General features: G+C 66.4%; 4 protein-coding genes and 2 non-coding genes across 9 annotated transcripts; 4 read left to right on the forward strand and 2 right to left on the reverse strand.

Moving 5' to 3' along the window:
• The first annotated feature begins 522 nt into the window (after nucleotides 1–522).
• Nucleotides 523–3,351, forward strand: STAC2 (SH3 and cysteine rich domain 2). Of its 2 annotated transcripts, none has more exons than XM_065651245.1 (11): nucleotides 523–644; nucleotides 866–1,061; nucleotides 1,149–1,246; nucleotides 1,536–1,617; nucleotides 1,699–1,796; nucleotides 1,877–1,943; nucleotides 2,023–2,078; nucleotides 2,281–2,378; nucleotides 2,472–2,523; nucleotides 2,601–2,738; nucleotides 2,850–3,351. In XM_065651245.1, exons 1-11 carry the CDS (start codon nucleotides 570–572, stop codon nucleotides 2,943–2,945), a joined length of 1,056 nt encoding a protein of 351 aa, XP_065507317.1. In that variant the 5' UTR covers nucleotides 523–569; the 3' UTR covers nucleotides 2,946–3,351. The 2 variants fall into 2 exon arrangements, with proteins under 2 accessions (XP_065507317.1, XP_065507318.1); XM_065651246.1 differs by having other exon boundaries at nucleotides 2,026–2,078.
• Nucleotides 3,352–4,273: 922 nt separating this feature from the next.
• On the reverse strand, nucleotides 4,274–7,095 carry RPL19 (ribosomal protein L19). Its single transcript, XM_065651046.1, has 6 exons — nucleotides 7,010–7,095; nucleotides 6,577–6,683; nucleotides 6,089–6,211; nucleotides 5,736–5,856; nucleotides 5,447–5,557; nucleotides 4,274–4,463 (listed from the first exon to the last, which is right to left on the reverse strand). The coding sequence occupies exons 1-6, from the start codon at nucleotides 7,012–7,014 to the stop codon at nucleotides 4,340–4,342; spliced, it is 591 nt and encodes a 196-aa protein (XP_065507118.1). The 5' UTR covers nucleotides 7,015–7,095; the 3' UTR covers nucleotides 4,274–4,339.
• A 2,399-nt stretch (nucleotides 7,096–9,494) lies between these two features.
• On the forward strand, nucleotides 9,495–18,277 carry CACNB1 (calcium voltage-gated channel auxiliary subunit beta 1). 3 transcript variants are annotated; one of them, XM_065651347.1, is made up of 13 exons: nucleotides 9,495–9,668; nucleotides 10,860–10,946; nucleotides 12,401–12,520; nucleotides 13,099–13,221; nucleotides 13,330–13,466; nucleotides 13,557–13,633; nucleotides 15,389–15,408; nucleotides 15,546–15,626; nucleotides 15,717–15,775; nucleotides 16,479–16,588; nucleotides 17,325–17,476; nucleotides 17,560–17,655; nucleotides 17,985–18,277. In XM_065651347.1, the coding sequence occupies exons 1-13, from the start codon at nucleotides 9,582–9,584 to the stop codon at nucleotides 18,273–18,275; spliced, it is 1,440 nt and encodes a 479-aa protein (XP_065507419.1). In that variant the 5' UTR covers nucleotides 9,495–9,581; the 3' UTR covers nucleotides 18,276–18,277. The 3 variants fall into 3 exon arrangements, with proteins under 3 accessions (XP_065507419.1, XP_065507418.1, XP_065507420.1); XM_065651346.1 differs by lacking the exon at nucleotides 15,389–15,408 and adding an exon at nucleotides 13,873–14,021 and having other exon boundaries at nucleotides 9,497–9,668; XM_065651348.1 differs by lacking the exons at nucleotides 9,495–9,668; nucleotides 10,860–10,946; nucleotides 15,389–15,408 and adding exons at nucleotides 11,361–11,472; nucleotides 13,873–14,021.
• Nucleotides 18,278–18,979: 702 nt separating this feature from the next.
• Nucleotides 18,980–20,171, forward strand: LOC135998206 (voltage-dependent L-type calcium channel subunit beta-1-like). The gene has a single exon (XM_065651349.1). The coding sequence runs from the start codon at nucleotides 18,980–18,982 to the stop codon at nucleotides 19,499–19,501; it is 522 nt and encodes a 173-aa protein (XP_065507421.1). The 3' UTR covers nucleotides 19,502–20,171.
• A 1,990-nt stretch (nucleotides 20,172–22,161) lies between these two features.
• TRNAI-UAU (transfer RNA isoleucine (anticodon UAU)) lies at nucleotides 22,162–22,252 on the reverse strand. The gene is given in 2 exon segments: nucleotides 22,162–22,197; nucleotides 22,215–22,252. It is a non-coding gene; the product is annotated as a tRNA-Ile (tRNA).
• A 2,445-nt stretch (nucleotides 22,253–24,697) lies between these two features.
• Nucleotides 24,698–24,769, forward strand: TRNAC-GCA (transfer RNA cysteine (anticodon GCA)). Its single transcript has one exon. It is a non-coding gene; the product is annotated as a tRNA-Cys (tRNA).
• The last annotated feature ends 742 nt before the right edge of the window (nucleotides 24,770–25,511 follow it).

The following is a 25,511-nucleotide window of genomic DNA, read 5'->3' on the forward strand; positions in this document are numbered from 1 at the left end:
AGGTGTTAATGGGGGGGTCAGAGGTGTTAATGGGGGGGTATGAGGTGTTAATGGGGGGGGTATGAGGTGTTAATGGGGGTATGGGGTGTTAATGGGGGGCATGAGGTGTTAATGGGGGGTCAGAGGTGTTAATGGGGGGGGGGTATGAGGTGTTAATGGGGGGGTCAGAGGTGTTAATGGGGGGGGTATGAGGTGTTAATGGGGGGGCATGAGGTGTTAATATGGGTGCGGTTCCCTCCCTTTGGGTGTGGGGAGAAGAATGGAGAGTTAAAGGGGGGGGTTCACGGGTGCTGCCCCCCCGGGTGCAAACGCGGGGATCTATGGGTGCTGCCCCCCCCCCTCCTCGAGAGCAATGGGGGTCCACGAGCGCTCACCCAGCCCGGGATTTCGGATGGGGGTCCCCCCAGCGCCCATCGCACGCAGCGCCCGGTGCTGGGGGGCAAGCCCCGCCCCCTGGGGCCGGCAGCCAATGAGCAGCCAAGGATTAGCATATCTCTCCTTCCCCCCCCCGCGGGGCGGGGCCGGCGGCAGCTGGCTCGTGGCGCTGTCGCGATAGTGCTGGGGGGCGCATGACGGAGCCGCCCGGGGAGAACGGGCCGGCGGGTCCCCCCGAGCCGCCCCCCGGGGCCGGGCACGGCAGCAAGGTACGGGGGGGGGGACGCACCGGGGGGGACCCTGCACCCCGTTCCGGGGCTCTCAGCCGCTTTGGGGCGTCGCTGTCCCAACCTGGGGGGGGGTTCATCCCCGGAGCTGCCCCAGCTCCCCCCCCCCCCCAACCCCGGGATCCCCGCGCGGGGGGGGCGACACGCCGGGGGTGTCCGTGTCACCCGGGGGTGTCCGTGTCACCCGGGGGTCCCTCCGGCAGATGCAGAGGCTCAAGCGGTCACTGTCCCTGCGGACGCTGCTGCGGAGCAAGAGCGTGGAGAACCTGTTCCCGCGGGGGGGCGGGGGGGTGCAGGGCCCCGGGACCCCCCCGTCCCGCCCGCCGCGGCCGCACGGCTTCCAGCAGTACGTGTTCAAGAAGCACTGTCCCTGCGAGCTGTGCCGGCAGCTCATCGCGGGTGGGTGCCGGGCAGGGGGGGGTCCCGGGGAGGTGTGGGGGGTGCAGCCCGTGACCGGGGCCGTGCCCCCCCCCCCGCTGCCCGCAGGGAACTCGCGGCAGGGCCTGCGCTGCAAGGCGTGCAAGGCCGGGGTGCATCTCTGGTGCTCCGAGGGGATCTCGCACCAGCAGTGCCCCGGCAAGACGGTACGTGCTGGGGGGGGCACAGCCCTGGCAGCCCCCCCGCGCCCCCCGGGCACGGCCCCGGCCCTGGGGCTGCGCACACGCGTGTGCAAGAGCCCCCTGTGCACACCGGGGTCCCCCGCAGCTCCCCAGCTCTTCCCCCCGACCCGGGGTGCCCAGGGGTGCCGGGAGCTGCTTTTCCCCCCAAACCCCTGGGGTTTTTCCCCTAAACCCCCTGGTGTTTTTTTTTCCCCAAAACTCCTGGGTTTTTTCCCCCAAAACCCCGGGGTTTTCCCCATTTTTTATCCCCCAGGCCACTGCTTTCCACCGCAATCTCAGCTCGCCGCTGCTGCTGCTGGAGCAGGGGGGCTCCGCACAGGGTGAGCCCCCCCCAGGTGAGCCCCCAGCCCTGGCTGCGCCTGCCGTGGGTGCAGGTTGGGGCTGGGGGGCCCCTGACACCCCCTGTCCCCCCGCAGACCCCAGTGTGAGGGTGGACCCGGTGTACGAGGCGCTGCGCTTCGGCACCTCCCTGGCACATGGCAGCGGCCCCACGGAGCTGCCCCCCGGCGTCCAGGTACCCCCCGGAACCGGGGAGGGGTGTGGGGGACACTGCGGGGCTGTGGGGACCCCCCCGGAGCCCTCCCTCTGCTCTAGGGTGACAAGGCAGCAGCCGAGGAGAGCGGGGACACCCCCAACAGCACAGGAAGCCCGAGCGGCAGCGGTAAGGGGGTGGCATTGGGGTGGGGGCCTGATTTGGGGGGTCAGGGCTGACTCTGTCCCCCGCCGTCCGTCTGTCCCAGCAGCTGTCACCCCAGCAGAGAGGGACAATGTGGAGGAGAAGAGCCCAGGGCAGCAGGTGGGGGTCTGGGGGGCAGGATGGGAGTGGATGTGGGGACTGAGCACTCAGGTGATGCCCCAGGGCTGTGGGGCAGAGGGATGGGGTGTTGGGGGCTGTGGGGCAGGGCGGGGGACGCTGCCATGGGGTTGGGGGCCATGGGGTAGGGCTGGGGGCTGTGGGTCTGGTTTGGGGCCGTGGGGCAGGGCTCCTGTGTCCGCAGGTTGCTGGGGGGCCGGCGCGGTGGGACGGGGCCCCCATGTTCTCCTACGTGGCTCTCTACAAATTCGTGCCCCAGGAGCAGCAGGACCTGGCGCTGCAGTGAGTGGGGATGGGGGGCCAGACCCACACGGGGGGCAGCGGAGTTGGGGGCACATCCCCACACTGCCCCACATCTCCCTCCCCCCCCCCCAGGCCCGGGGACAGGGTGACACTGGTGGACGACTCCAACGAGGACTGGTGGAAGGTCAGGGGGGCTGTGGGTGTCTCAGGGGGGCACCAGTGCAGCGAGGGTGGGGGGGTCTCAGCCCGGCCGTGCTGCAGGGGAAGGTGGGCGACCGGGTCGGCTTCTTCCCGGCCAACTTCGTGCAGCGCGTCCGTCCCGGCGAGAGCGTCTGGCGGAGCTGCCGCGCCGTGCAGGGTGACAAGGAGAGGGGACACATCAGCCTCAGGGAGAACCAGGTAGGGGGCACTCTGCGGTGGTGGCACTTGGCTGCTCTGGGGTGCACCGAGCTGGGGCTGTCGTCAGCAGGGTGACGGCAGGGCCATGTCCCCTCTGTCTGTCTGTCCTAGATCTGTGTCGGCGTGGGCAGGACCCAGGGGCTCATCCGGGTGACAAGTGGCAGGAAGAGGGGGCTGGTCCCTGCCGAGGCGCTGACTGAGATCTGAGGGGCAGCATCCAGCCCCCCTCATGTCCCTGTCCCCATCCCGGTGCCACCACCTCCCCCGGATCACCTCAGGAAGCCCCGTCGGGGTGGGACTTGACCCCTAGAGCCTGTCCCCAGCGTCCCCATCGCTTGGGGTCCTGCCTGAGACACGGGCCCTGCTGCCATGGGGCAGAGGACACGGGGGTGACACTGCCCGCGGATGGGGCACCCACATGGCTGCTCCCAAACCCTCACATGTGTGCAGACGCACGTGTGTGTGTGCACCAGCATGGGTGTGCAAATCCCCGGGCACACGCCTCTGCACACGCGTGTGCCCTGCACACACCTGTCCCTGTGCACCAACACACGTGTGCTGCGCACGCTCAGCTCACCCAAGCAATAACCTGCCTATGCTCAGGCAGCGCCCAGCCCCAAAATCCTCAATTAAATTAATTAAATGCTGCTGCTGCCGTGGTGTTGGTGCCACCAGGTTGGGTTTTTTTGAGCCGTGTCTGTGCAGAGGGGGTGTGGATGGGCCCCCCCGCCCTGTCGGGGTGTCTGTCCCCTTGTCTCGGCGCTGTCCCCGTGGCGTCCCATGTGCCACCCGTCGGGGACACTGGGGCTGTCGCATGAGTCATGGTGCGCCCGGCCGCGGTGAGTCACCAACGGTGGAGCCACAGCGGGGACAAGGACAGAGCAGGCACCGGGGGGGGGACACGGGGGTGTCCTGGCACAGGGAGGGGTGGTGACACATGGGGACGTGATGTGTGGGCGCATACAGGACATCGGGGACAACCAGGCCCTCCAGCCCTGTGCCCAGGTGGTCCCACCACCTGTGTGATGAGGTGGGAGGGTCTCAGTTCTGTTTCCTGTGGGTGAGACCCCCCCGCAAGCTTATAAAGCCCCCAGCTGGGGTAGGGGTCTTCTTGTCCCTGTGCTGTCCCCTGGGGAGGCTGCTCCCCCCGCCCCTGCGGTGCAGGACGGTCCCCAGCGCAGGGATGGCAGCACATGGGTTTGGTAAAGAGCTGCTTGCGGGGGGTATCTGGGAGGGGTTGCACTACCCTTGGCCACCTCCCATCTGGACACAGCCACTTTCAGGGTGTTGGGGGTCCAGCCAGGCCCTTTCCTGGGGGGTTTGGATGGGCCTCGAGCCCCCCCTGTGCCAGTGGAGGATCCCAAAGCTCTGGCTCAAGATGCTGAGCAGAGATGTGCCCAAACCCCCAGAGCTGCTGCCTGTCCCTGCCTGGGACACCAGGAAGGGGTTTGGGGTGACAAGGGGAGCACCAGTTCCTCCCTCCCAGTTCCAAAAACGCAAGAGAGCGCGAGCGAACACAAAAGTGCGCGGGGGGGTCATGGACGTGGTGTTTTATTGATGCTCGCGGGTGTAAAGCACTATGTACACAAGACAGACAGTGTTTACTTCTTGGCCTCCTCCTCCTTGGAGAGGGTCTTGATGATCTCCTCCTTCTTGGCCTGCAGCCGCTCCTCGCGGCGCTTCCGCGCCTCCTTGGTCTTGGACCTGCGAGCCTCGGCCTGGTCGCTGCAAGTGGAAAGCGTTTGTGAATGCGCAGGAATCGACTCAAACAGCTGTGAGAAAGGGTTTATCCCCAGCCCTGGTGTCCAGTGTGTGCACAGGTGGCCAAGAGGCCACCAGCATCCCGGATTGTGGCAGCCACAGTGTGGCCAACAGGGCCAGGGCAGTGACCGTCCCCCATGCTGAGGAGGCCAAACCACAAATCCTGAGGTCAGTTTTGGGCCCCTCATGCCAAGAAAGCCCTTGAGGTGCTGGAGCGAGTTGAGAGAAGGGAACTGAGCTGGGGAAGGGACTGGAGCACAAGTGTGATGGGAGTGGCTGAGGGAGCTGGGGGTTCAGCGAGGAAATGGCCTCAAGTTGCACCAGGGGAGGTTGAGGTTGGAGGATCTGGGGAACAATTTCTTCCCCAAAGGGCTGTCGGGCATTGGAACAGGCTGCCCAGGGCAGTGCTGGAGTCACCATCCCTGGAGGGGCTGGACAGACAGAGATGAGGTTCTCAGGGACATGGGGCAGTGCCAGGAGTGGGTTAACAGTTGGACTTGATGATCTTGAGGGGCTTTTCCAACCAGTACGATCCTGTCCCAGCTCAGAGCTGTCCTGTTCACACTGGCTGGGGTCACTCATCTTCACCCCAGACCAAGGTTAAAATACTGGCTTTTTTCACCAAGTGCACAGAAGGATTTTTAAATCCATTGGTTCCTGCGCCTCCCCTGGTCAATCATTGACTGACCCAAGTGGCCAGATTAGCAGATCTACCACTTTCCAGCTGCACGAGCGACTCACATCGGCTACCCCTGCAGCAGAACGCACAAAGCTCTGCCACGATCACGGATCTCTTGGCTTTGAGCCAGCGCTACCCAGTTCTGGTTTGATTCCTCACCAGGGCTCCAGACGGAGCCGCCAGTGACAGAAACCATTTGGAATCAGCTGCCTGCAGAGCGACTGAAAAATAATAAAATCAATTATGCAAACTGCAAGGCAGGACTTACGCCAAGAGCTTCTTGCGCGCTTTGTCTGCCTTGAGCTTGTGGATGTGCTCCATCAGGATCCGCTTGTTCTTGAAGACATTCCCCTTGACCTTCAGGTACAGGCTGTGATACCTGCCGAGGCAGAAAACAGACTATAAATGTCGCTGCCCCCGTTCTGTCCTCTCCGAGCAGGCACAGAACTGCTGGGGAGCAGCTCTCCGGTGCCTGGAGAGGGTTTATTTTCACCAAGGAACCAGCTGCAGGCAGCAGGAAAGGAAGATCTAAGCTAGACGTGGCACGGGACGCTTACATATGGCGGTCGATCTTCTTGGACTCCCTGTATCTGCGGAGCAGGCGCCTCAGGATCCGCATCCTCCTCATCCAGGTGACCTTCTCGGGCATGCGAGCATTGGCCGTACCCTTCCTCTTACCTAGAGAGGGGAAACGCGATGGGAATGAGGCCGAGCTGCTGCCAGCGGAACAACGTGCTTTTGCTGAAGTGTTTAATCCTTCTCTTTACTTCAGGAAGAAAACGATTAATATACAAACTGTGTATTTTTAGGCCCTGCCACAAGACTTTTGGAGATAATTGCTCAATATAAGCTTGTAGGTGGACCACGTAAAGCACATTTCTCCCGTTCTCAGCGGGGAGGCAGCACTTACCGATGCCCATGTGCCGGCCCTTGCGGCGGGCCAAGGTGTTCTTCCTGCACCGGGCGCGGGAGTGAACGGTCACGGGTTTGCGGATGATCAGCCCATCCTTGATCAGCTTCCTGATCTGCTGGCCTGAAGAAGAAACTCCACATTCAATGTATGTGCAACAAGAGGGTACATGGCACAAGCACAGACTCCAGTCGGGGTTGTATGAGGAGGATCCAATGCAAAGGACGTGGGAGACGCTCCCAAATCCCCCTCGCGCTGCTGGAGTCGCCCCCTTCCCCTCCCATTTCTTCCTCGCTCGTTACCTCTGTGGACACCATGTACTAAACCCACCGCTTGAACGCACCAGGCTCCACGTTCTTGTCAGTGAACTGGGGAACTTTTGTAAATCTGCTGATGTAGCGTCAGAATTTCTCCCCAGCCGAAAAGCCTCTTCCCGTATCCTGACATGTCCCTTTTCCGCAGGGCCGCGCGAGCCCCGACTCACTTACGCGAGTTGGCGTTGGCGATCTCGTTGGTCTCGTTGGGATCCAGCCAGACCTTCTTCTTGCCGCAGCGCAGCACGCTGGACGCCAGCCGCTTCTGGAGCCGCAGCATACTGGGGACAACCAGCGCCCGGCTCAGCCCCGCGGCACCGCCGGCCCCCGCGTCCCCACCGGCCGCTGCACCGGCACGATGCGGCCGAGGGAGCGGCCAAGGCCCGCAGGCCCCCGCTCAGGCTCCGGCTCCGCTCCCCTCAGCGCGGCCCGGCCGCCATTCCCAGCCCCCCCCAGGCCTGAGGAGGCCGCAGCCGCCTCACAGACCCCGGAGCCACCCCGGAGCCGCCCCGCAGCGCTGTTGGGAACCCCCCGCTGTTGCGGCCCCCCCGCCAGTCGCCCCCCGCCCGCCGTGTCGCCCCGGGAGGTGGCGGAGCGGAGCCCTCACCTCATGGCGGCGGCCGCGCTGAGCGGAAGAGACGGCGGCACCGGCCACGCCCACCGCCCGCGCCGCGGGGAGCGGCACGTACCACCCCGCGCCCGCCCCGCTCCGTTCCCGCGGGCTCGGGGCGGCGCGGAGGCGCAGGGAGAAAAGAGCCGCTGCGGGGCTACGCGTAGGGAAGGGCAGGAGGGGAGCCGGGGTCCACTCGCGACGTGGGGAAAGAGACACATTTCCCTCCTCGCCCCCCCCCTCTTCGGAGCGGGATGGTACAGCCCGCGCCGGCGCGGTGGGGAGGGGCCGGGCGGGCTCCGCGCATGCGCGGTGCGGTGGGGGAGGCACGTGGGTGGGGGAACTGGGGAATAACTGGGAGCGCTGGGAGCACTGCGGGGCCTGGGAGACGCGGAGATTGTTTTCTTAGGGATATGGATTAGTGCCAGGGTTGGCTCACGGTTGGATTCCATGATCTTGAGGGTCTTTTCCAGCCAGAATGATTCTATAATTTTAAATGCAGTCTCCATTTCTCCGGTGTTCACCTGCAGCCGTTCCCTATTTCCCAAGAAATCACCCCAAAGAGCGGCGCGGCTGCCCAGCGCTCGGTGAAAGGAGCTCTGGGACCTCAGATCCTGCCTCGTGTCCGTGTGTGGATTGAGTTCCACCGCTTCTGCTGAAAAAAAAGGGGGGTGTTTGTATTTTCCTGCGCAATAAGCTCTCGATAAGGGCGGTAATGGGGCTGCAGGGAGGGCTGAGAACGTTTTACCTTCCTGGTATCTTGTGATCACAGACACAGGCGAGGTCCGGATGTACCGGAATGATGATGTTTCATGGATCTCCCGGCCAGAAAATGCCAGAGGGAGGCTTGAAATGGGCCCGGTGGCAACTGGTGGCCTTTGTGTCGGAGAAATGACCCCGAAAAGTGCTGGAGCCTCCCCAGGAACAGATTGGTGAGGAGTTCCTGGAAAACGAGAAAGCGTGGAAATTGTTAATGTATCGATTGGAACTGCCCTAAAAACACAGGGGTTCCTCTGTGGCTGAATTCCTACTTTAAATCCAACTCGTCCACCAAAAATGATGCTTTTTAACCACTCGGATGTTAACTAAGCGCCCAAATTTGTAATTTTGCAGCGATTCTTTTCCCTCCTCCCTTTCAGCCACCGAAGCTCGGGGGTGGCCGGGGGGTGCAACCCCAAAGTCCCCCCGTTAAACTCCCAACAAGACGCCGGCAGCTCCTTCGGAATCTGGCGGCTGTGGCACAACCAACATATGGTGCGAGAAGAGGAGCCGGTGGCAACAGATTTCTGGTTCGTTTGGGGAGAAAAACACGGATAAACACAGGCTTTTGCTGTTTCAAAACCGGCTCGGCGTTTTCCGAAAACAAACAGCAAAATCCAAAGGCTCCTGAGACAGGAGAGCGCTTGGGTTTGAATTACCGGCCTGGGATTTTTTGCTGCTGGAAATGGATGTTTTGTGAAGTTTTTGGCCCGTTGCGCGGGCTGGAGAGGGGACAAGGGGGTGCATGTGTCACCGAGACCTGTGCAAGTGTCACCCCGTGCTCCCGTGTGTCCCCAAGTGTCACCTTGTCCCCTCTGTGCTTCCCCGGGATGAAGAGACTGGTGTGACCCCAAAGGTTTCAGCCCAGGTAGGGGTGATGCTGCTGGTGCAAACCCCCCTCAAAAGGTCTAGAGGGGCCCTCCAGCCCCCCCACCGAGATTTTTGGGGGGACCCACCACCCCTGCAGCCCCCCCGGAGTGACATTGAGTGTCTTGTCCCCGCCGTTCAGTGGCGGTTAATGAGGGTAACGAGGCGGCAGCTGTCCCGCAGCAGGAAAACACCCGCTTGGGATGGGGGGGGACAAGGGGGGGCCGAAGGAATTTTTAACTTTCCAACAGCCGGCGGTGCCGATTGTGTGGGATGAGTGTGGGGGGGGTCTCAGCCCCGTCCTGCCTTGGGATCAGCCCCCGTGGGTTCTCTGGAGGGGGGACAGGGACTGGGGGGGGCGTGGGTCGCTCTGAGCCTGCGGGATCGCAGCTGGGGGGGTAAAGGGGGAAATTTAGGGTCCTGGGGGAGCCCCGGGTTCCCCAGCCCGCGGCACATCCCACTCCGAGCCCTGACATTTGGGGAGGGGGGCACGGCTGCCCCTGCGTGTGTCCCCCCCCCCAGCCACACAACAGCCTGGGGGCCCTGTGCCCCCCCCTTTTTTTTTTTTTTGAGGCAGAGGGGAAGCAACAAGCAGGTCTGCTCCAGGCTAAAGGCTGCGGTGGGTGCGTCCCCCCCATTTGAATCCTCATCACCCCCCCACCCAGGGGAAGGAGCCGCTTTGGGGGTACCTGATGGGGGAAAGGGGGGGGGGGCTGCATCCCCGCACCCCCGTCCCTCTGGTGGGAGCGGCGGGGGCGGCCGCCCACCACCCCTCGTGTCCCCCCCGCCACCATCCCCACTCCTCCTTCCTCCTCCTCCTCCTCCTCCTCTCGCTCCCGTCACCGCGGGGGCCAGGCCTTGGGCTCCATCGTCACCGTCATCATCTTGTCCCTCTGTGTGTGTGTCTGTGTGCCCCCCCCGCCCCGAAAACCCGCCGAGCTCCATGGTGCGGGAAGGCGACATGGCCCGAACCCCTTACAGCTCCACGCAGGACATCCAGATGGACGTCTTGGACAACGCCACCCTCCAGGTGACACCCCCGGGGGCTTGGGGACAAAGCCGTGGGGCGGGGGGGGGTTCATCGGCACCATCGTGCAAAGCACGAGCCCCATCGATCCCCCCCACGCCCCCCTACACCCCATAACGGGGCTGATGCAGAGCAGGGTGCCCCCCCCCCGAACCGAGCTTGCCCCCAGTTTTTCACCCCCCCACCTCGTGACGCCAAGGGAAGGGGGTGTCCAGCCCCCTGATTTGGAGCATGTGTGGGGGGGGCTCTGTGCCGCTTGCTGTGTCACTGCTCCCCCGCCCCCCAAAAAAACCCACCCCCCAGGGTTTGCCCACGCTGGGGTGGGGAGGTGGGTGTTGCGGGGGGTGTCGTGCGCATGGGGAAACTTTTAAGATCTGGGAAAACTCTGTCCCTCCCCCCCCCATGTCCCCTTCACCCTGGGGGGGCGCGGGGAAGGGGTGTGTCCCCGGCTGGTCCCAAATGGGGGGTGCACCATGGACTCGTGGAGCACCTCGTCCCCATGGTCTGGCTGGGTGCTGACCCCCCCACGGCAGCCTGGGGAGCATCAGCCATTTGGGGTGACAGTTTTGGGGTGGGGGGGGGACACAGGCCCTGGGCGCAGCGCTGGGTGTCCCCCCCACCCCAGGGCCACCGTCCCCACGTCCCAGCCACGTCCATCCCCTGCTGGGAGCTGTGAATGGGGTGGGGGGGCTCTGAAGGGGGGGCGATGGACCTAAAAATACCCGGCGCTGCCCAGCGTGGGGACCCCCCACCCACGGCTGGTGGCAGCTGGGCCCAGCTGTCCCCTGAGACAGCGGGGGGGGGACAGCCCCGCTTGTCCTGTCATGTCCCAGCCTCTCACCCCCCCAGCACGATCTGTCACCCCCTCCCAGGAGGAGCTGCAGGGGGGACACTGGGGCGGCCCCATCTCCTCCGGTTCATCCCAGCACGAGGCACTGGGAGAAGTGGGGGGGTCCTGAGGGTGGGTGCTGGATGGCGTTTGGGGGGGTGTCCCCAATGGTGTCCCCTTCCCTGCCTCAGTTTCCCTTCCCTGCCTCAGTTTCCCTTCTCTCACCCCCAGGAGCTGGGTTTTCTTGCAGGGCGGGAGGACGGAGCATCCCTGGCTGCCGGGGCTGGGGGGGCGCAGAGCTGCCCCGCCAAGTGCTGCGACTCCAGCGCCCCCCTCTTACCTCCCCCTTTCTTCGCCCCCCCCAGGGCAAGTACAGCAAACGCAAGAGCCGCTTCAAGCGCTCGGACGGCAGCACCTCGTCCGACACCACCTCCAACAGCTTCGTGCGGCAGGTGAGCGCTGGGGGGGGGCACAGCTGTCCTGGGGGGGTCCTGCCTGCCCGTGGGACCCCTTGTCCCCCCCGATACCGAATGGGGGCCCAGGTTTGCACCCACACCTGGCTTGGGGGAGGGCAGGCATTGCAATGGCTCAGTGCCCCCTGTCCGCTCTCTGCCCGGCGCTGGGTGCTGGGGGGTATTAACCCCCCCGTATTGACATCATTTGGGGTCCTGTACCCCCCCGGGGGTTCCCTACCCCTCCTGGGGGTGCTGGGTTGAGGGGGACACCCCCAGCTGCCACCAAACCCGCCCTCCCCAGCCCTATCCACCCCTCAGGGCCGCAGGTTTGGCAGCGGCCCCTGTGCCCCCCCCCGGCCCCCACCCCCTGCCCGGCACTGGGCTAAATATACCCGGGGGCGGCCGCGAACGTCCCCGCGCTGAAACCTGACCCACGGGTGTCCCAGCCCGGCGCCCGCGCGACCCACTCGCCCCCGGCCCCGCCGCCATGGACATGGCCACCAAAGACCACCCGCCCGCCCCGGTGAGCGTCCCCCCCCGCCCGCAGCCCCCCAAACCCGGGGTGCGCCCTCCAGTGCCCTCCCGCCCCCCCCTGCCCTCCCGTCCTCGGATGGGGGGGGTTGGGGGTGGTCCCCGGAGCTGGTGGGACCCTCGGGGTCTGTGGGTGTCTGGACCCCCAGTGACTCCCCACAAAGGTCCCTCCATGGGGCTGGGGGGGCTGGGGAAGGGTCAGCCCCCCAGCAGCGGCTGGAGGAGGTGGGGCAGCTGGTCTCTGCCCTGTGGCTTTTGGGGAGGGGGTCACTTGGGGGGCTGTGCGAAGGAGAGCGGCCCCCACCTCCCCAGGGTTTGGAAAGGAGGGGGCACAGCGGGGATGGGGGCTCCGGGGGGGCTCTGGGGGAGTTCAGGGGGTTATAGAGGGGTGGTGGGGAGCAGCCCCCCTGCCTGGGGCGGTTGGTGCCTTTGCTGTCCCCACCGGGCCTGGGGAGTGAGCAGGGGGTCCCTGACCCCCCCAGACTCTGCCCTTGTCCTGGGGTGACCCCGACTCGCCCCATAGGACCCTTCCCCATTGCTATGAGACCCCAGGGCAGGGACAGCGCTGTCCCCACAGCTTTCTCACAAGCGGGGGGCAGCGGGCAGGCGCGGGGGGGTCCTCGTCACCTTCCCGGCTCTACCGGGCGGCGCGGGGACGGGCGCAGGCGCCGGCGCGGTGTCACGTTCCGTGCCGGAGCGGTGGCAACAGCTGCGCCGGACCCGCCGTCACCCCGCGGGGCGTCCCGGGCAGGATCAGACGGGCGGCTCTGGGGGGGCTGTTTGTCCCCAGAGACCACGGCGATGGGCACCAGCCCTAGAGAGAGGGTGCCGGGGGGTGGGGAGGTGGCTGCGGGGTCGGGTTTGGGGCCAGTTTCCCTGTGTTTTGGGGGGGACGGCGCAGATTAACCCGTCTCCCCCAGGGCTCGGCAGAGTCGTACACCAGCCGCCCGTCGGACTCGGACGTGTCGCTGGAGGAGGATCGGGAGGCGCTGCGCAAGGAGGCTGAGCGCCAGGCCATGGCGCAGCTGGAGAAAGCCAAGGTGGGAGGCAGGATGGAGCCCCCCCGGGTGCCCCCCCCGGCCCCTCCGCACCCCCTGCCCCGGCAGGACGGGACCTGCTGTGGGTCCCAGGCACAGGGACCCCCCCGCACTGTCCCTGCTCTCAGTCCCCGTGACATCCCATCCCCTCCAGCGGTGACACCAGGAGCGCTGGGTGGCACTGGGAATGGAGTGGGGGCTACTGGGTGGAACTGGGAGCCCGGACGCCTGGGTTCTCCGCCCATGGCACCTTGGCTATGGCCCCGGGATAATTAGCTAGTGAGCTCCTTGTTATGCTCTTAATGAGAGGCTGTGACGTGCTGTTTGGGGGGCACTGGAGGACTTGGGTGGCTGGAGTTGGCTGGAATGAATTTTTTAGAGAATTCCCTTTTTTTAGGAATTCTTTGGGCTAGATGTTTGTTAGCTCCTGGGGTGGCGTGGCTGCAGTGTCCCCGGTGTCCCCAGCCCCGCTGCCCACCCAGTCACACCAGTACCGCCCCAAGGGGACGCTGGCTCTCGTTCCGGGGGGGATGTCGGTGATTTGGGGCAGGGGTTGATGCTGAGCCCTCTCCTCTCGGCAGACGAAGCCGGTGGCGTTCGCCGTGCGGACCAACGTCGGCTACAACCCGTCGGCCGGCGACGACGTGCCGGTGCAGGGCATGGCCATCTGCTTCGAGCCCAAAGATTTCCTGCACATCAAGGAGGTGGGGGCCGGGCTGGGGGGGCCGGGCTGGGGACTCTTAGGGGGTCACAGCCCCAAGGGTGGGTTTTTGGGGTTTTCAGGCATTTTTCCCCCCCTTTCACCGGTGCAGAAATACAACAACGACTGGTGGATCGGGCGGCTGGTGAAGGAGGGCTGCGAGGTCGGCTTCATCCCCAGCCCCGTCAAGCTGGAGAACATGCGGCTGCTGCAGGAGCAGAAGATGAGGCAGAACCGCCTGAGCTCCAGGTGGGATTCATCCCTAACCCCCCCCGGCTCCCCCCGGGCCCCCCGTCCCACCCTCACCCCCGGGCCCCTCTCCCTGCTTCTCCCGTCCAGCAAATCGGGGGACAACTCCAGCTCCAGCCTGGGTGACGTGGTGACGGGGACCCGCCGGCCCACCCCCCCGGCCAGCGGTAAGAGCGGCCTGAGCAGCGCGGGTCCAGCCGGGGGGGCCTTTCCGCCCCCCCAGCCCCTCCGGGTGCAGGCAGACGCGTACCCCCCGCACTGGGACCCCTTCTCCTCTGCTTCTCCCCCTCCCATCCCCACCACCCTCCTGCTCTTCCCACCCCCCCATCTCCATTTTTCCCTCTTTCCATCACCATTATCACTGTTCTTTTCTCCCGCGCGGCTCCGGCTGCCCCCCCGTCCCCAGGTGCCCTGGACATGCCTAGCTTTGCCTTTGACCCCGATGAGTTAGAGGAGGAGGAGGAGGCCGTGGACACCCACCGCTCCCCTAAGAGTAGCGTGAGCAGTGTCACCACCCCCCCAGCCCACAACAAGCGCATCCCCTTCTTTAGGAAGGTAACGGCACCTCTTGCCCCCCCCCGGCCCGGCTCGCCTGCTGCACCCTGCCTGCCCTAACACTGCCTGGGAGGGCTGGCGGGGGCTCCGCCGGGGGCTGGGGGCATGGGGGGCTGCCTCCCCCCGTGGGCCATGGGATGGGTCAGCCCGTGGCTGTACCCCCCCCACCATGGTTATGGGATGGATCAGCCCGTGGCTGCCTCCCCCCATGATGTATGGGATGGATCAGCCCGTGGCTGTACCCCCCCCACCATGGTTATGGGATGGATCAGTCCGTGGCTGCCTCCCCCCATGATCTATGGGATGGATCAGTCCGTGGCTGTACCCGCCCCCCCCCCATGGTCCATGGGATGGATCAGCCCGTGGCTGTCTCCCCCCGTGGTCCATTGGATGGGTCAGTCCGTGGCTGTCTCCCCCATGATCTATGGGATGGATCAGTCCGTGGCTGTACACCCCCCCCCCATAATCTATGGGATGGGTCAGCCCGTGGCTGTCTCCCCCCATGATCTATGGGATGGGTCAGCCCGTGGCTGTACCCCCTCCCCCCCCCCCCCATAATCTATGGGATGGGTCAGTCCGTGGCTGTCTCCCCCCCCATGATCTATGGGATAGGTCAGTCCATGGCTGTACCCCCCCCCCCCCATGGTTATGGGATGGATCAGCCCGTGGCTGTCTCCCCCCATGATCTATGGGATGGATCAGTCCATGGCTGTACCCCCCCCCCCCCCCCCATGGTTATGGGATGGATCAGCCCGTGGCTGTCTCCCCCCATGATCTATGGGATGGATCAGTCCATGGCTGTACCCCCCCCCCCCCCCCCCCCATGATCTATGGGATGGGTCAGTCCGTGGCTGTCTCCCCCCATGATCTATGGGATGGGTCAGTCCGTGCCTGTCTCCCCCCGCGGTCCGTGGGATGGGTCAGTCCGTGCCCCCCGCCTGTGTCCCCCGTGTGCGCATGGTGTGTGCCCGCGCTGCCGCCCCGGTCTCCCCCGCGACTGGGAATGGACCGTTCCTCCCCCCCCCCCAAAACCGGGCAGAACCTGGGGGGGGGTCGGGCTCAACCACAGCCCAGCCCGGGGGGTCTCCAAGGGCTGGTGGGGGCGAGCCCCCCCATCCCACCCTCTAAGCCCCCCCAGAGCCCCCCGCTCACACCCCAAATTTAACTAAGAGCAGAGCGACGCTTTGTGTGAAACACGCTTATGGGGCAGCCCCCCGGGGGGGACACGCACCCCCTGGGGGGGACACGCACCCCCCGGGGGGGACACGCATCCCCAGCCCAGCTCGGTGCCCCCGCCCGCGGGTAACACGCATGCCTTGTTTGTCTTCTCTCGCCCCCCCGGCCCCGCGCGGCCTCTCGGGACGTAGCGAAGCAGAAGCAGAAATCGGTGAGTAGCGTCAGGACCCCCCGGGAGGCTCCGTGGGGAGGGATGGGGTGTCCCCCGCTTGCAGCGCCCCCGACCCCCAGAGCTGTCCCCCGTGTGTCCCCCCCCATCCCCGCTGACCCCCCAGCTCTGTCCCGCAGGCCGAGCACGTGCCCCCGTACGACGTGGTGCCCTCCATGCGGCCCATCATCCTGGTGGGGCCGTCGCTGAAGGGCTACGAGGTGAGGAGTGGGGGGCACGGGGCGGGCAGGCCCTTGTGGGGGGGCCCAGGGGGGACCCCAGCCCCCCGCTCTCCGTCCATCCCTCCCCAGGTCACGGACATGATGCAGAAAGCCCTCTTCGACTTCTTGAAGCATCGCTTTGATGGCAGGTGAGATGCCGGGGGACCCCTCGCCCCATAGAGGGGCCCCTAATCCCATAGGGGCACCCCTATCCCCACGGAGCACCCCTAAAACTACAGGGGGAGCCCCTAAACCCATGGGGGACCCCTAAACCCTTGTGGGGCACCCCTAATCTCATGGGGGTCCCCTAACCCCAGGGAAGACCCATAAGACCACAGGGGGAGCCCCTGAACCCACGAGGGACCCCTAACCACTTGTGGGGCACCCCTGAAACCACAGGGGGAACCCCTAACCCCATGGGGGACACTTAATCCCATGACGGAACCCCTAATCCCCTGGGGGTCCCCTAACCCCATAGCGGACCCCTAAAACCACAGAGGGAGTCCCTAAGCCCATGGAGAGCCCCTAACGCCTTGTGGAGGACCCCTAAGACCACGGGGGGGAACCCCTGACCCCTTGGCAGGACCCCTAAAACCACAAGAGGAACCCTAAACCCCATGAGGGACCCCTAATCCCATGGGGGACCCTCAGCCCTGCCCCGTGGTTCTTGCCTTTTGCGGGGGGGTCTCTCCCAGCCCCAGCTCCAAGCAGCCCCATGCACAGGGTGGGAGGAAGGGGGTGCAAAGAGGGTCCCGTCCTGCCCCCCACAAGGGGGTGGGTGTGTTTTTTTTGGGGGGGGGGCTGCACCCGCTCTCGCTGCCCCCACCCTCTGGTGCCCTCTCGGTGTGGCAGAATCTCCATCACGCGGGTGACGGCCGACATCTCCCTGGCCAAGCGCTCCGTGCTGAACAACCCCAGCAAACACACCATCATCGAGCGCTCCAGCACGCGCTCCAGCCTGGGTAAGGGGGCACAGCCCCCCCACACCGACCCCCACCACCCCAAGCCTCCATCTGTATCAGCCTTGCAGCCTCTTGTCCCCTTACCCGTCCCCGCCGGGTGCTCGTCCTGCCTGTGCCGTGGGGCTCGGTGTGGGGTTCACCGCCATGGGGTGACTAATACCGGGGGGACCTGGGGGTCCTGTGCCCCCCCCGGCCGGTTTGACTCAGTGTCTCTCCCCCTCCTCCCCTTTTATCTTCTCTCTGTTGTGTTTTTCTTTCCTTTTTCTCCTTTCCTTTGGGGTTCCTCCCCTGCGCGCTGCTTCCTTCCTCCCCTGCTCCTGATACAGATGTCTTGGGTATGTAGCTCGGACCCCTGGCAGCCCCCTCCCCGGCTGGGGGGGCAGTGGGGGACATGTCCCCTCGTGTCCCCATCCTCCCTGCCAGGTTCTGGGACACCGCAGGGTCCGGCCACCCTGACAGGGTCTGGGGGTTGGGGACACCCTGGTCACACAGCCCCATCTGATCCCCCCCACCCCAAATGTGTGTGGTCCGGGGGGGCTTTGTCCCTTTGTCACCCAGCTGGGATCCCACTGCCACCTCCCATCTACAGTGAACGCCCCCAATCCCTGGGGTGACACTGGAGCGGCCAAATCCCAGTACCAGACCTCTCTTGGTCCTGTCCTCTCCACAGCCCCCACGTGCTCGCCGTGCCCCCCACGCTGTCCCCCTGACCCTCGCTGTCCCCCTGTCCCCGCAGCCGAGGTGCAGAGCGAGACCGAGCGCATCTTCGAGCTGGCGCGGACGCTGCAGCTCGTGGCCCTGGACGCCGACACCATCAACCACCCAGCCCAGCTGGCCAAGACCTCCCTGGCCCCCATCATCGTCTACATCAAAATCACCTCTCCCAAGGTGGGTGCAGCCCCAGGCGGGGGGGTCAGGGGCGGTGGGACCGGGTCCCTGCGGCCACCCCAGGGTGTCACCTCCTGCCCCAGGTGCTGCAGCGGCTGGTGAAGTCCCGGGGCAAGTCCCAGGCGAAGCACCTCAACGTGCAGATGGTGGCATCCGACAAGCTGGCGCAGTGCCCGCCCGTGAGTGTGCCACGCCCTGCCACGCCCTGCCACGCCCTGCCACGCCCTGCCCCTCCCATCGACCCCGCCCTTGCCTATAGGCTCCACCCTGAGTTCAGAAGCTCCGCCCTGCCCCACCCTGTCCCATTGGCCCCACCCTTGTCTATAGGCTCCACCCCAAGTTCAGAAGCCCCACCCTGTCCCATTGACCCCACCCTTGTCTATAGGTTCCACCCTTGGTTCAGAAGCCCCACCCTGTCCCTTTAGCCCCGCCCCATCTATAGGCTCCGCCCTGTGTCCAGAAGCCCCGCCCTGCCCCGCCCTGCCCCACCATCTCCTCCCACCCCCAGGAGATGTTCGACATCGTGCTGGACGAGAACCAGCTGGAGGAGGCCTGCGAGCACCTGGCCGAGTACCTGGAGGCCTACTGGAAGGCGACGCACCCCCCCAGCAGCAACCCCCCCAACCCGCTGCTCAACCGCACCATGGCCACGGCCGCCCTGGCCGCCAGCCCCGCGCCTGTCTCCAACCTGCAGGTACAGGTGCTCACCTCCCTGCGCAGGAACCTGGGCCTCTGGGGGCGCGGGGGGGGCGACAACACCCCCAGCCCCCCCGCAACCCTGGAGGAGCACGCGCTGTGACGTGGCGGCGGGGACACCCCCTCGCCCGCGGGGACACCCCCGGGATTGGGGAACTGCGACCCCACGGGAGCGGGACCATCCTTAGGATCGTCCCCCAACCGGGGACCTGTGGCCCCCCCGGGTGCTGCAGCCCCCCAGGGGTGGGACCGTCCCTGGGATTGCCCCCCACCCTGGGGACCTGCTCCCCCCTGCCCCTGTTTGGGGCCACCCCGGGGATCTGCTCCCTGCCCGGGGCGGGGGCCATCCCCGGAGTTGGGGTCTCTCTGGGGTCCTGTGCCCCCTGCCCAGTCCTGGAGCCCCCCTGGGAATTGGGCCCCCCCCCTCAAGACCCCCTGGGAATTCAAGGTTTCTCTGTGCCTCCCTGGGGGCTGCTGGGCTGCGGGACCCCCCCACGCACCTCTCCACAGCTCGGGGGGGCCATGGCAGAGCCCCACCCCACTGTGGCCTTCACGATGCTGAGCCTGGGGGGGCCACAGCATCCCCCAGGGGTCCACAGCCCCCACCGCACAGGAGGCAGAGGAGGGACGTCTGTCCTGTATTGTCTGTCGCTAATTCTTCCAGCGAGTGGGACACTGGCGTGCCAGCGCCCCCACCCCACAGCCCCCCCCGTGCTGCTCTTCCCCCCCCGCCGTCACCCCCGGCCGTGTCCCGGTGACCCCCCCGGTGCCGTTTGGTGATGGGCTGAGACCCGTTGCTGTCGTGTCATGAGTGAGCAGTGCCACACGGGCAGGCCAGGCTGGGCAGGAGCGCATGTGCCCCCCCCGCCATCCCCACAGCTAACCCACCCCCCTACTAACCCCCCCATCTGTCTGTCTGTCTGTCCCTCCTTGCACGGTGTGGTTGCTTCTCCTAACCAGGGTCCGTACCCGGTGCCGGGGGAGCACGGCCGCCTCCGGCAGGGCCTGGCCGAAGGGGGGGGCCACGGGCAGGGCCCCCCCGTCCCGCCAGCCCCCCGCAGCCTGTCCCGCCAGGACACCTTCGACTCGGAGCCCCCGGGCGGCCGGGACGATTCCTGCTGCATGGACATCGAGATGGACCCCGGGGACGAGGAGCCGCCACGTCCCCCCCCAAACCACCAGCACCCGCCCAGTGCCTGGGACGAGGACGAGAGCCGGGGGCTGCGGGGACGAGCCAAGGGCCAGGACCGCTATGGCCCCCCCACCCCGCCGGAGGCCCTCGAGCAGGGCGATGCGGGGGGCTGGGGCCAGGACGTTTACATCCGTTAGGGTGGGGGGGTGCAGGCTGGGGTGCCCCCCACCCCAGCACTGGTTTTGGGGTGCAGGAAAGCCCCACCGGTTGCCTTTATGCCCCCCCCCGAGCCCAACCGTGCTGTGGGGAGCCCCAGCTTTGCCCTGGAGGCTCCCCCTGCCCCACTCATTGGTGTGGGGGGGGTCACCCCCCCGCCGCAGCCCCCCAGCATCTCACGGTGCCTCGGGCCCTCCCCACCCCACAGGGAGAGCAAGTGACCAAAGGGGACCCCGGCGTGTCCCCGTCCCCTGGGCACAGGGTGGGGGGGCCGTGTCCCCCCCCCGCCCTTTCCCGCTGCCCCCCCCGGGTGCCCCTGCTTCTCCATGGTGCTGTTTGCCACAGGGGGAACCCCTGGCCTGGTGGTGGCAGCGGGGGGGTGCCTGTCAGGTGTCCCCCCCAGCTGGTGCCTGCAGCCTGGCACTGTCCCCCCCGCAGGGCTGTGACCCACAGCCCCCCCGTACCCCCCCAGCAGCTGGGGGGGGTGCATGTGTGTGCCGTGTGGCTTTGGGGTGCCCACCCCAGAGTGCTGCCTGCCGGGGGGGGACAGTTTGCATGTGTTTGCCTCGGAGGGGCTCTGCCTGAATTTTGGGGGTGGGGGGCAATTCTGAGCCGGTTTTGGGGGGTCTAACACGTGCTAACAGCTGCCCAGCCTGGCCTGCCATGGCAGCGTCCCAGGGTCCCTCTGCCCTGGGGGGCCCCCATGCTGCGCCCCCCCTTTCCCTGGACCCACTGGGGTGCGCCAGGCCCAGCCCCCCCCAGAACCCCCTGTGCTGCGCCCCCCCCACAGCCACGTCTGTCTGCTCTCCCCCCATCTGGCTGTGTCTGTCCGTCTGTCTGTGAGTCTGTCTGTCCGTGTCCCCCCCTCAGCACCCCGGGGCACTGCCTTCTCCCGCGCCCGCCCCGAGGTGTCCCTTGTCCCCCCCGCCTCTGTGGGGGTGATCACACCAGGGCGACCGCCCCCCGGGGCGATGCTGGGGGTCCCTGGGGTTGCTGCCTTACCCAGACCACCAGCCTTGCAACCCCATGCCCGGGGGGGGCTCAGGGGCACCCAGCTGCTGCCAAGCTGCCTCTGCCCATCGCGTGCCTCAGTTTCCCCCTTTTTTTGGAGGGGGGGTGGAACTCAGTGTCACTGTCCGCCAAGTGCTTTGAGACACACCTGCCCCCGCAGCAGCCGGGGTCTGGCCAGTGGGGCCCCCCCCGGGCAGAGGAACATCCCTTATTTATGTCACTCCACAAACTTTATTTAAAAAGACTCGACAAAGTGTATTTTATTTATTTATTCTCATTGGTGTGTGGGGGGACTCGCCCCGCTCGCTTGGTTCTTTGTAATAAACATTTCGGTGAGACCTGCCCCGCGGTTGTGCCTGGTGGGGTCTGTGGGGGGGACACGCGCGTGGGGGCCCCACGCCGAGCCCGGACACAGCTCAGCTCTGCAGTGACCCCACGTCTCGTACCCAGGGAGGGGACGGAGCTGGGACCTGCCCGGCTCCTGGGAAGGGACGAAGCCCCGGCGCAGGATCTGGGGGGGCTCCTGCCGCCCCGCTGCCGGGGGGACGGGCACCGGCGGCCGCCGGGCTCAGCGCGGCGCCCAGCCCGGGTCCTTGGTGCTCGGCCGGCTCCGGACACACTATTTACAGGGAGTAAATCCGGCATCAGGGCTGCCGGCACCTCCACTCGCTCTTCTCCGGCCAGTACTCGAACGCCTTCCTGCGGGGAGGACACGGGGACATCAGTGCCACCGCCTCAGCCCCTGCCCCGTTTCCAACCCCCCCACCCAGGGCAGGACCCAGGTGTCCCCCTCCCCAGCTGGGGGGGGTCCCCACAGCCCCCGTACTCACTCTTGCGCGGGTGCGGTGGCCCGGCAGACCAGCCCGGCCTGGCAGGGGCAGATCTGGTTGATGCTGAAGGCGAGACCCCCGGGGGGGACGTGGCAGGTCTGGGCCAGCGCCAGCCGCCGCTGGCACACGCGCTCGCCGTGCCGCCGCGCACAGCACCCGCCCGCGCCGCACTCCTCGTCGCGCTGGCACCGCGCTCCTGCCGTGGGGTGGAAATTCGGGTTATGGGGGCCCCCCAGCCCCAGGTGCCCTCCCCGTTGGCTTCGCAGATTCAGCTGATGCTGGAGCCGCGCCCCATCGGCATCGCATCCCCCAGCTGGCCCTTGTGTCCCCAGCGCCCTGCTCACCCTCCTGCCCGTCCGGCACGGGCTGCTGGCACTTCCCGAACATGCAGAGCAGGCCGTGGGCGCAGTGCGTGTCCCGGCGGCAGTACTGTCCCGCGGGGCGCGTGGGCAGGCACAGCCCGAAGTGCTCGTCGCAGAAGTGCCCGTGGGCGCAGGGGGTGGCCGGGCTGCACGTTGTCACCTGCGCGGGGGGGACACACAGCACGTCGAGGGACCGGATCCCATCCCTGACCCCATCCCTGACCCCAGGACGGGCCAGGAACAGCAGCAGGGGGCAAAAACTGTTTGCACGTTATGGAGAGAAGCCGGGCTGGCTGTGGGTGCGTTTTGGGGTGAAGGCCGGGACTGGGGTGACCCGTCCCCGCGGGAAAACCTCCGCGGCAGCTCCAGGGTTTTCCCTCGGGAAAACAAAACCGGGTGCGGGGGAGGCGGCTCGGCGGCAGGAGCCCGTAAAAGTCCTGCTCCAGGTGAGGCTCGAACTCACAACCTCGGCATTGCTCCGCGTACTGCCCTATAAGTACCGCGCGCTGACCGATTGCGCCACTGGAGCGCCCGGCGCCGCCCGCCGCGGCCGCGCTCGCGACCGGCCCCCCCGCTCCGGATCCCGCTCCGGATCCCGATCCCGCTCCGGATCCCGATCCCGCTCCCGCCCGCGCTGCAAACTGTGCTCCCGCTCTGGCTGCAAACCTAGGTCCCGCCCCTGCGTCCAGCCCCGCTGCAAACCCGCCTCCCGCACCCACCCGTGCTGCAAATTCCGCACCCACCCCGGCTGCAAACCTGCTTCCCACTCCTGTCCCCGCCCTGCTGCAAGCTCAGCTCCCGCCCTGCTGCAAATTCTGCTCCCACCCAGCTGCAAACTTAGCTCCCACCCCTGAACACTTGCTGCAAATCCAGCTGCAAATTCTGCACCCACTCCTGCTCCCACCTGCTCAAAAGCCACCTCCCACTCCTGCTCCCACCCAGCTGCAAATTCTGCACCCACCTTTGCTGCAAACCCTGCTGCAAGTTTTGCTCCCACCCTGCTCCAAACCCAGCTCCCACTCCTGCTCCCAGCTCAGCTCCTACCCCTGCTGCAACTGCACCTCCCTCTCCCCCAGGAACCCCACACCCGGGGGGTGACACCCACCACTCACCTCATCCAGGTTGTCCCCGGGGCTGCTGCTTCTGCCCAGCGCGGCTTCATCGGGCAGGTGCTGGGGCAGGGAGTACATCCAGGCCCAGAGGTACCCGGAGGCGGCGGGCAGGAGCGAGGCGACGAGGCACAGGACAGCTGGGGACATCGTCGTGCTGCTGGTGGGTGGCACTGGCTGCTCGGGTTTGGGGGCAGCGGGTTTATGTAGCCCACGGCCTATCTTGGCCCCTGCTGCTAAAACTGTTTGCCCACCTAATGGGGAAGGAGGAGGCAATCAGGGGTTAAGGGATTTACATAATTGCCAGCCTTCGCCTCGCTGGGTGCTGCAGCCCCAAAGTAAACGCCCCCCCCGCGGAGAAGTCTGGATCTGGCGCCTGTTCGGCTCCAGCGCCGGCCCCGAGCACCCTTGGGTGCAGCCTGGGGTGCCCCGGGTCCCCCCACAGCTCGGGGTGGTAGGGGCACCGAGTGGCTCCATCCAACAGCGTCCCTGGGTTTGTCCCCCTTTCCTGGGGCGGTGGAACACTGCGGGGACAAGGGGGAGGCAGCAGGAGAGAGCGGGGGGCAGACGCTGTGCCTCCCAGGAAGGGCAGGATGGGCACACAGCTGGCATCTGCCCTGGTGTCTGTGTCCTCGCCACCGCTGGTGTGTGCCCCATCTGCCACCCCCTGTGCACACATGTCCCCACGGGGGTGACACACGCGTCCCGGGGGGTGACGGGCTTTGCACCTTCCCTGACAGCTTTGCAAACGAGGTGTTTGCGTGTCCTGGCCCTTATCTGGGCAAACATACAAATGGCCCCCCTGAGCAGATCCTCCAGACAATGTCCCCAAACATGCTGGGGGGGGCTCAGCCAGGGCACCTCACGCTCCCCCAGATCTCTCCAATACACTTTGCCAACTGGGAAGAGCCACCACAGGACTGGTTCCCAGTTGCTGGACTGTGGCATGGGGGGAGCTACAAGCAACGCTCCGGGGGGGGTTTGTCCCCAGGGGCTGTGGGGGGGGAACAAGACAAGAGCTGGTGGCTCGCTGGGAGTGGGGTGCACCAGGGTGTCCCCTCATCAGGCTCCAGAGATGTGCTGCTGCAGGGAAGATCACCCTCCCTCGGGGTTTCTCTTTGGGACTTTGCTGCCCTGGGTAATTCCCCTGTTTTTTTGCCTCAGTTTCCCCATCTGTATAAAGGAAGGTGGCGAGGCTGCTGGGTGACACAGGGGAACGGGGCAGCTCAGCGAGGGGACACCCCAGAGCGGCAGCAGCACCGGGGTGACCCTAAACCTTTGTCCCCGTGGTCCAGGCAGTGCCAGTGCCCAAGACACGCTGCGGGCCAGGATGTCCAAATCCGGCCCCGTGTGCCCCCCCCAGCTCGTGTTTGCGCAGCAGCTTAGGGAGCAAATATTGACCTCGCTCCTGGGGCGCGATCACGGCGGCTCCCCCCATCCGTCTCCCGCTGGGCACTGGCCCGACGCTGCTGTCTCCAGCTAATCCCCCCCCAGCGCCACGGGGGCCCCACACAGCAGCTCCGCTCCCCAAAAACCTCAGGGCTCCCCCAGCCCCCTGAGTGGGGTTCACGGCTTTGCAGAAAACTCGGGGTTTGGCTCCATCCTGCTCTTTGCAGAAGGGGGTGGGTTTGGGGGTGCTGGTGCCACGTCCCCCCTGACCACTGAGGGTGGGTGTGGGGGCTGCATCCTGACTCTGTGTGTGCTGGGGGGAAGGTGAGATTTTGGGGGGGGGGGTGCACTGCAGCTGCATGTGCACGTGTGGGACTGTGCACCGGTATTTACTGGTGCACACTGGTGTGTACTGGTGCACACTGGTGTGTGCAGCAGCTCGATTATTGAGCACATTGTACAGTAGGACCAGGAGAGGGGGTATAGCTCAGTGGTAGAGCATTTGACTGCAGATCAAGAGGTCCCCGGTTCAAATCCGGGTGCCCCCTTGTTTTTTTTTCCCCTGGGCTTTGGGGGGTTCCCCCTTTTTTTCACCCCATTTATTTGCTCCCCAGAACCGGGGGGAGGTCGCGCCCTGCTGCTCCTCGCAGCCTCCGGGTATTTCTCTTGCAGAAAGACGGATCCAGCTCTCCCGTGGGGACCCCCAGAGCGGTGTCCCCCCCCTCGCTTTCTCAGTTCAGGTCCGCAGGGCCCCACGTTGTTCCCGCACCCCCCAGCTTTGGGCGCAGGGCTGGGGGGGCGCTGCTGCTGCTCCCCAGGCCCTCGGCACGGAGCGCATCTCCGCTGCCGCTGGGGCTCTGCGGTGCCAGCTGGGCCCCCACCCTGCGACCCCCCACCCTGTGACCCCAACACCCACGACCCCCAGCCCCCCAGCAACCAGCGCTCCCGCTGCAAAGGGCAAAACCAGGCGAGGGGAAAGACGCTGAACATTTGTGCTGCAGAGACGGGTTTGCTGATGGGGGAGACCCCGGGGCGGGTGGCGAGGGGTGTGGGGGGGACGCTGGACCCCCCCAAAAGCGGTGGCTGCCGTTGCCGTGCAGCCGCTCTGGCTGTTTGTCACTAGACGGCAGCGAGCGGGGACAGGCGCTGGTTTGGGGGGGGCGGCACGTACCCCCGCGGGGCTGGGGGAGCTCGGTGAGGCTGGGGGGGGCTCAGCAGAGCAATTCCGCCCCCCCGCAGCCTGGTTCAGGGACACCGAGCTCGGGCTGCCCGCAGTGGGGACAGGGACAG

The sequence above is a fragment of the Caloenas nicobarica genome, chromosome 24, assembly GCF_036013445.1.
Source record: "Caloenas nicobarica isolate bCalNic1 chromosome 24, bCalNic1.hap1, whole genome shotgun sequence".
NCBI lineage: Eukaryota > Metazoa > Chordata > Aves > Columbiformes > Columbidae > Caloenas > Caloenas nicobarica.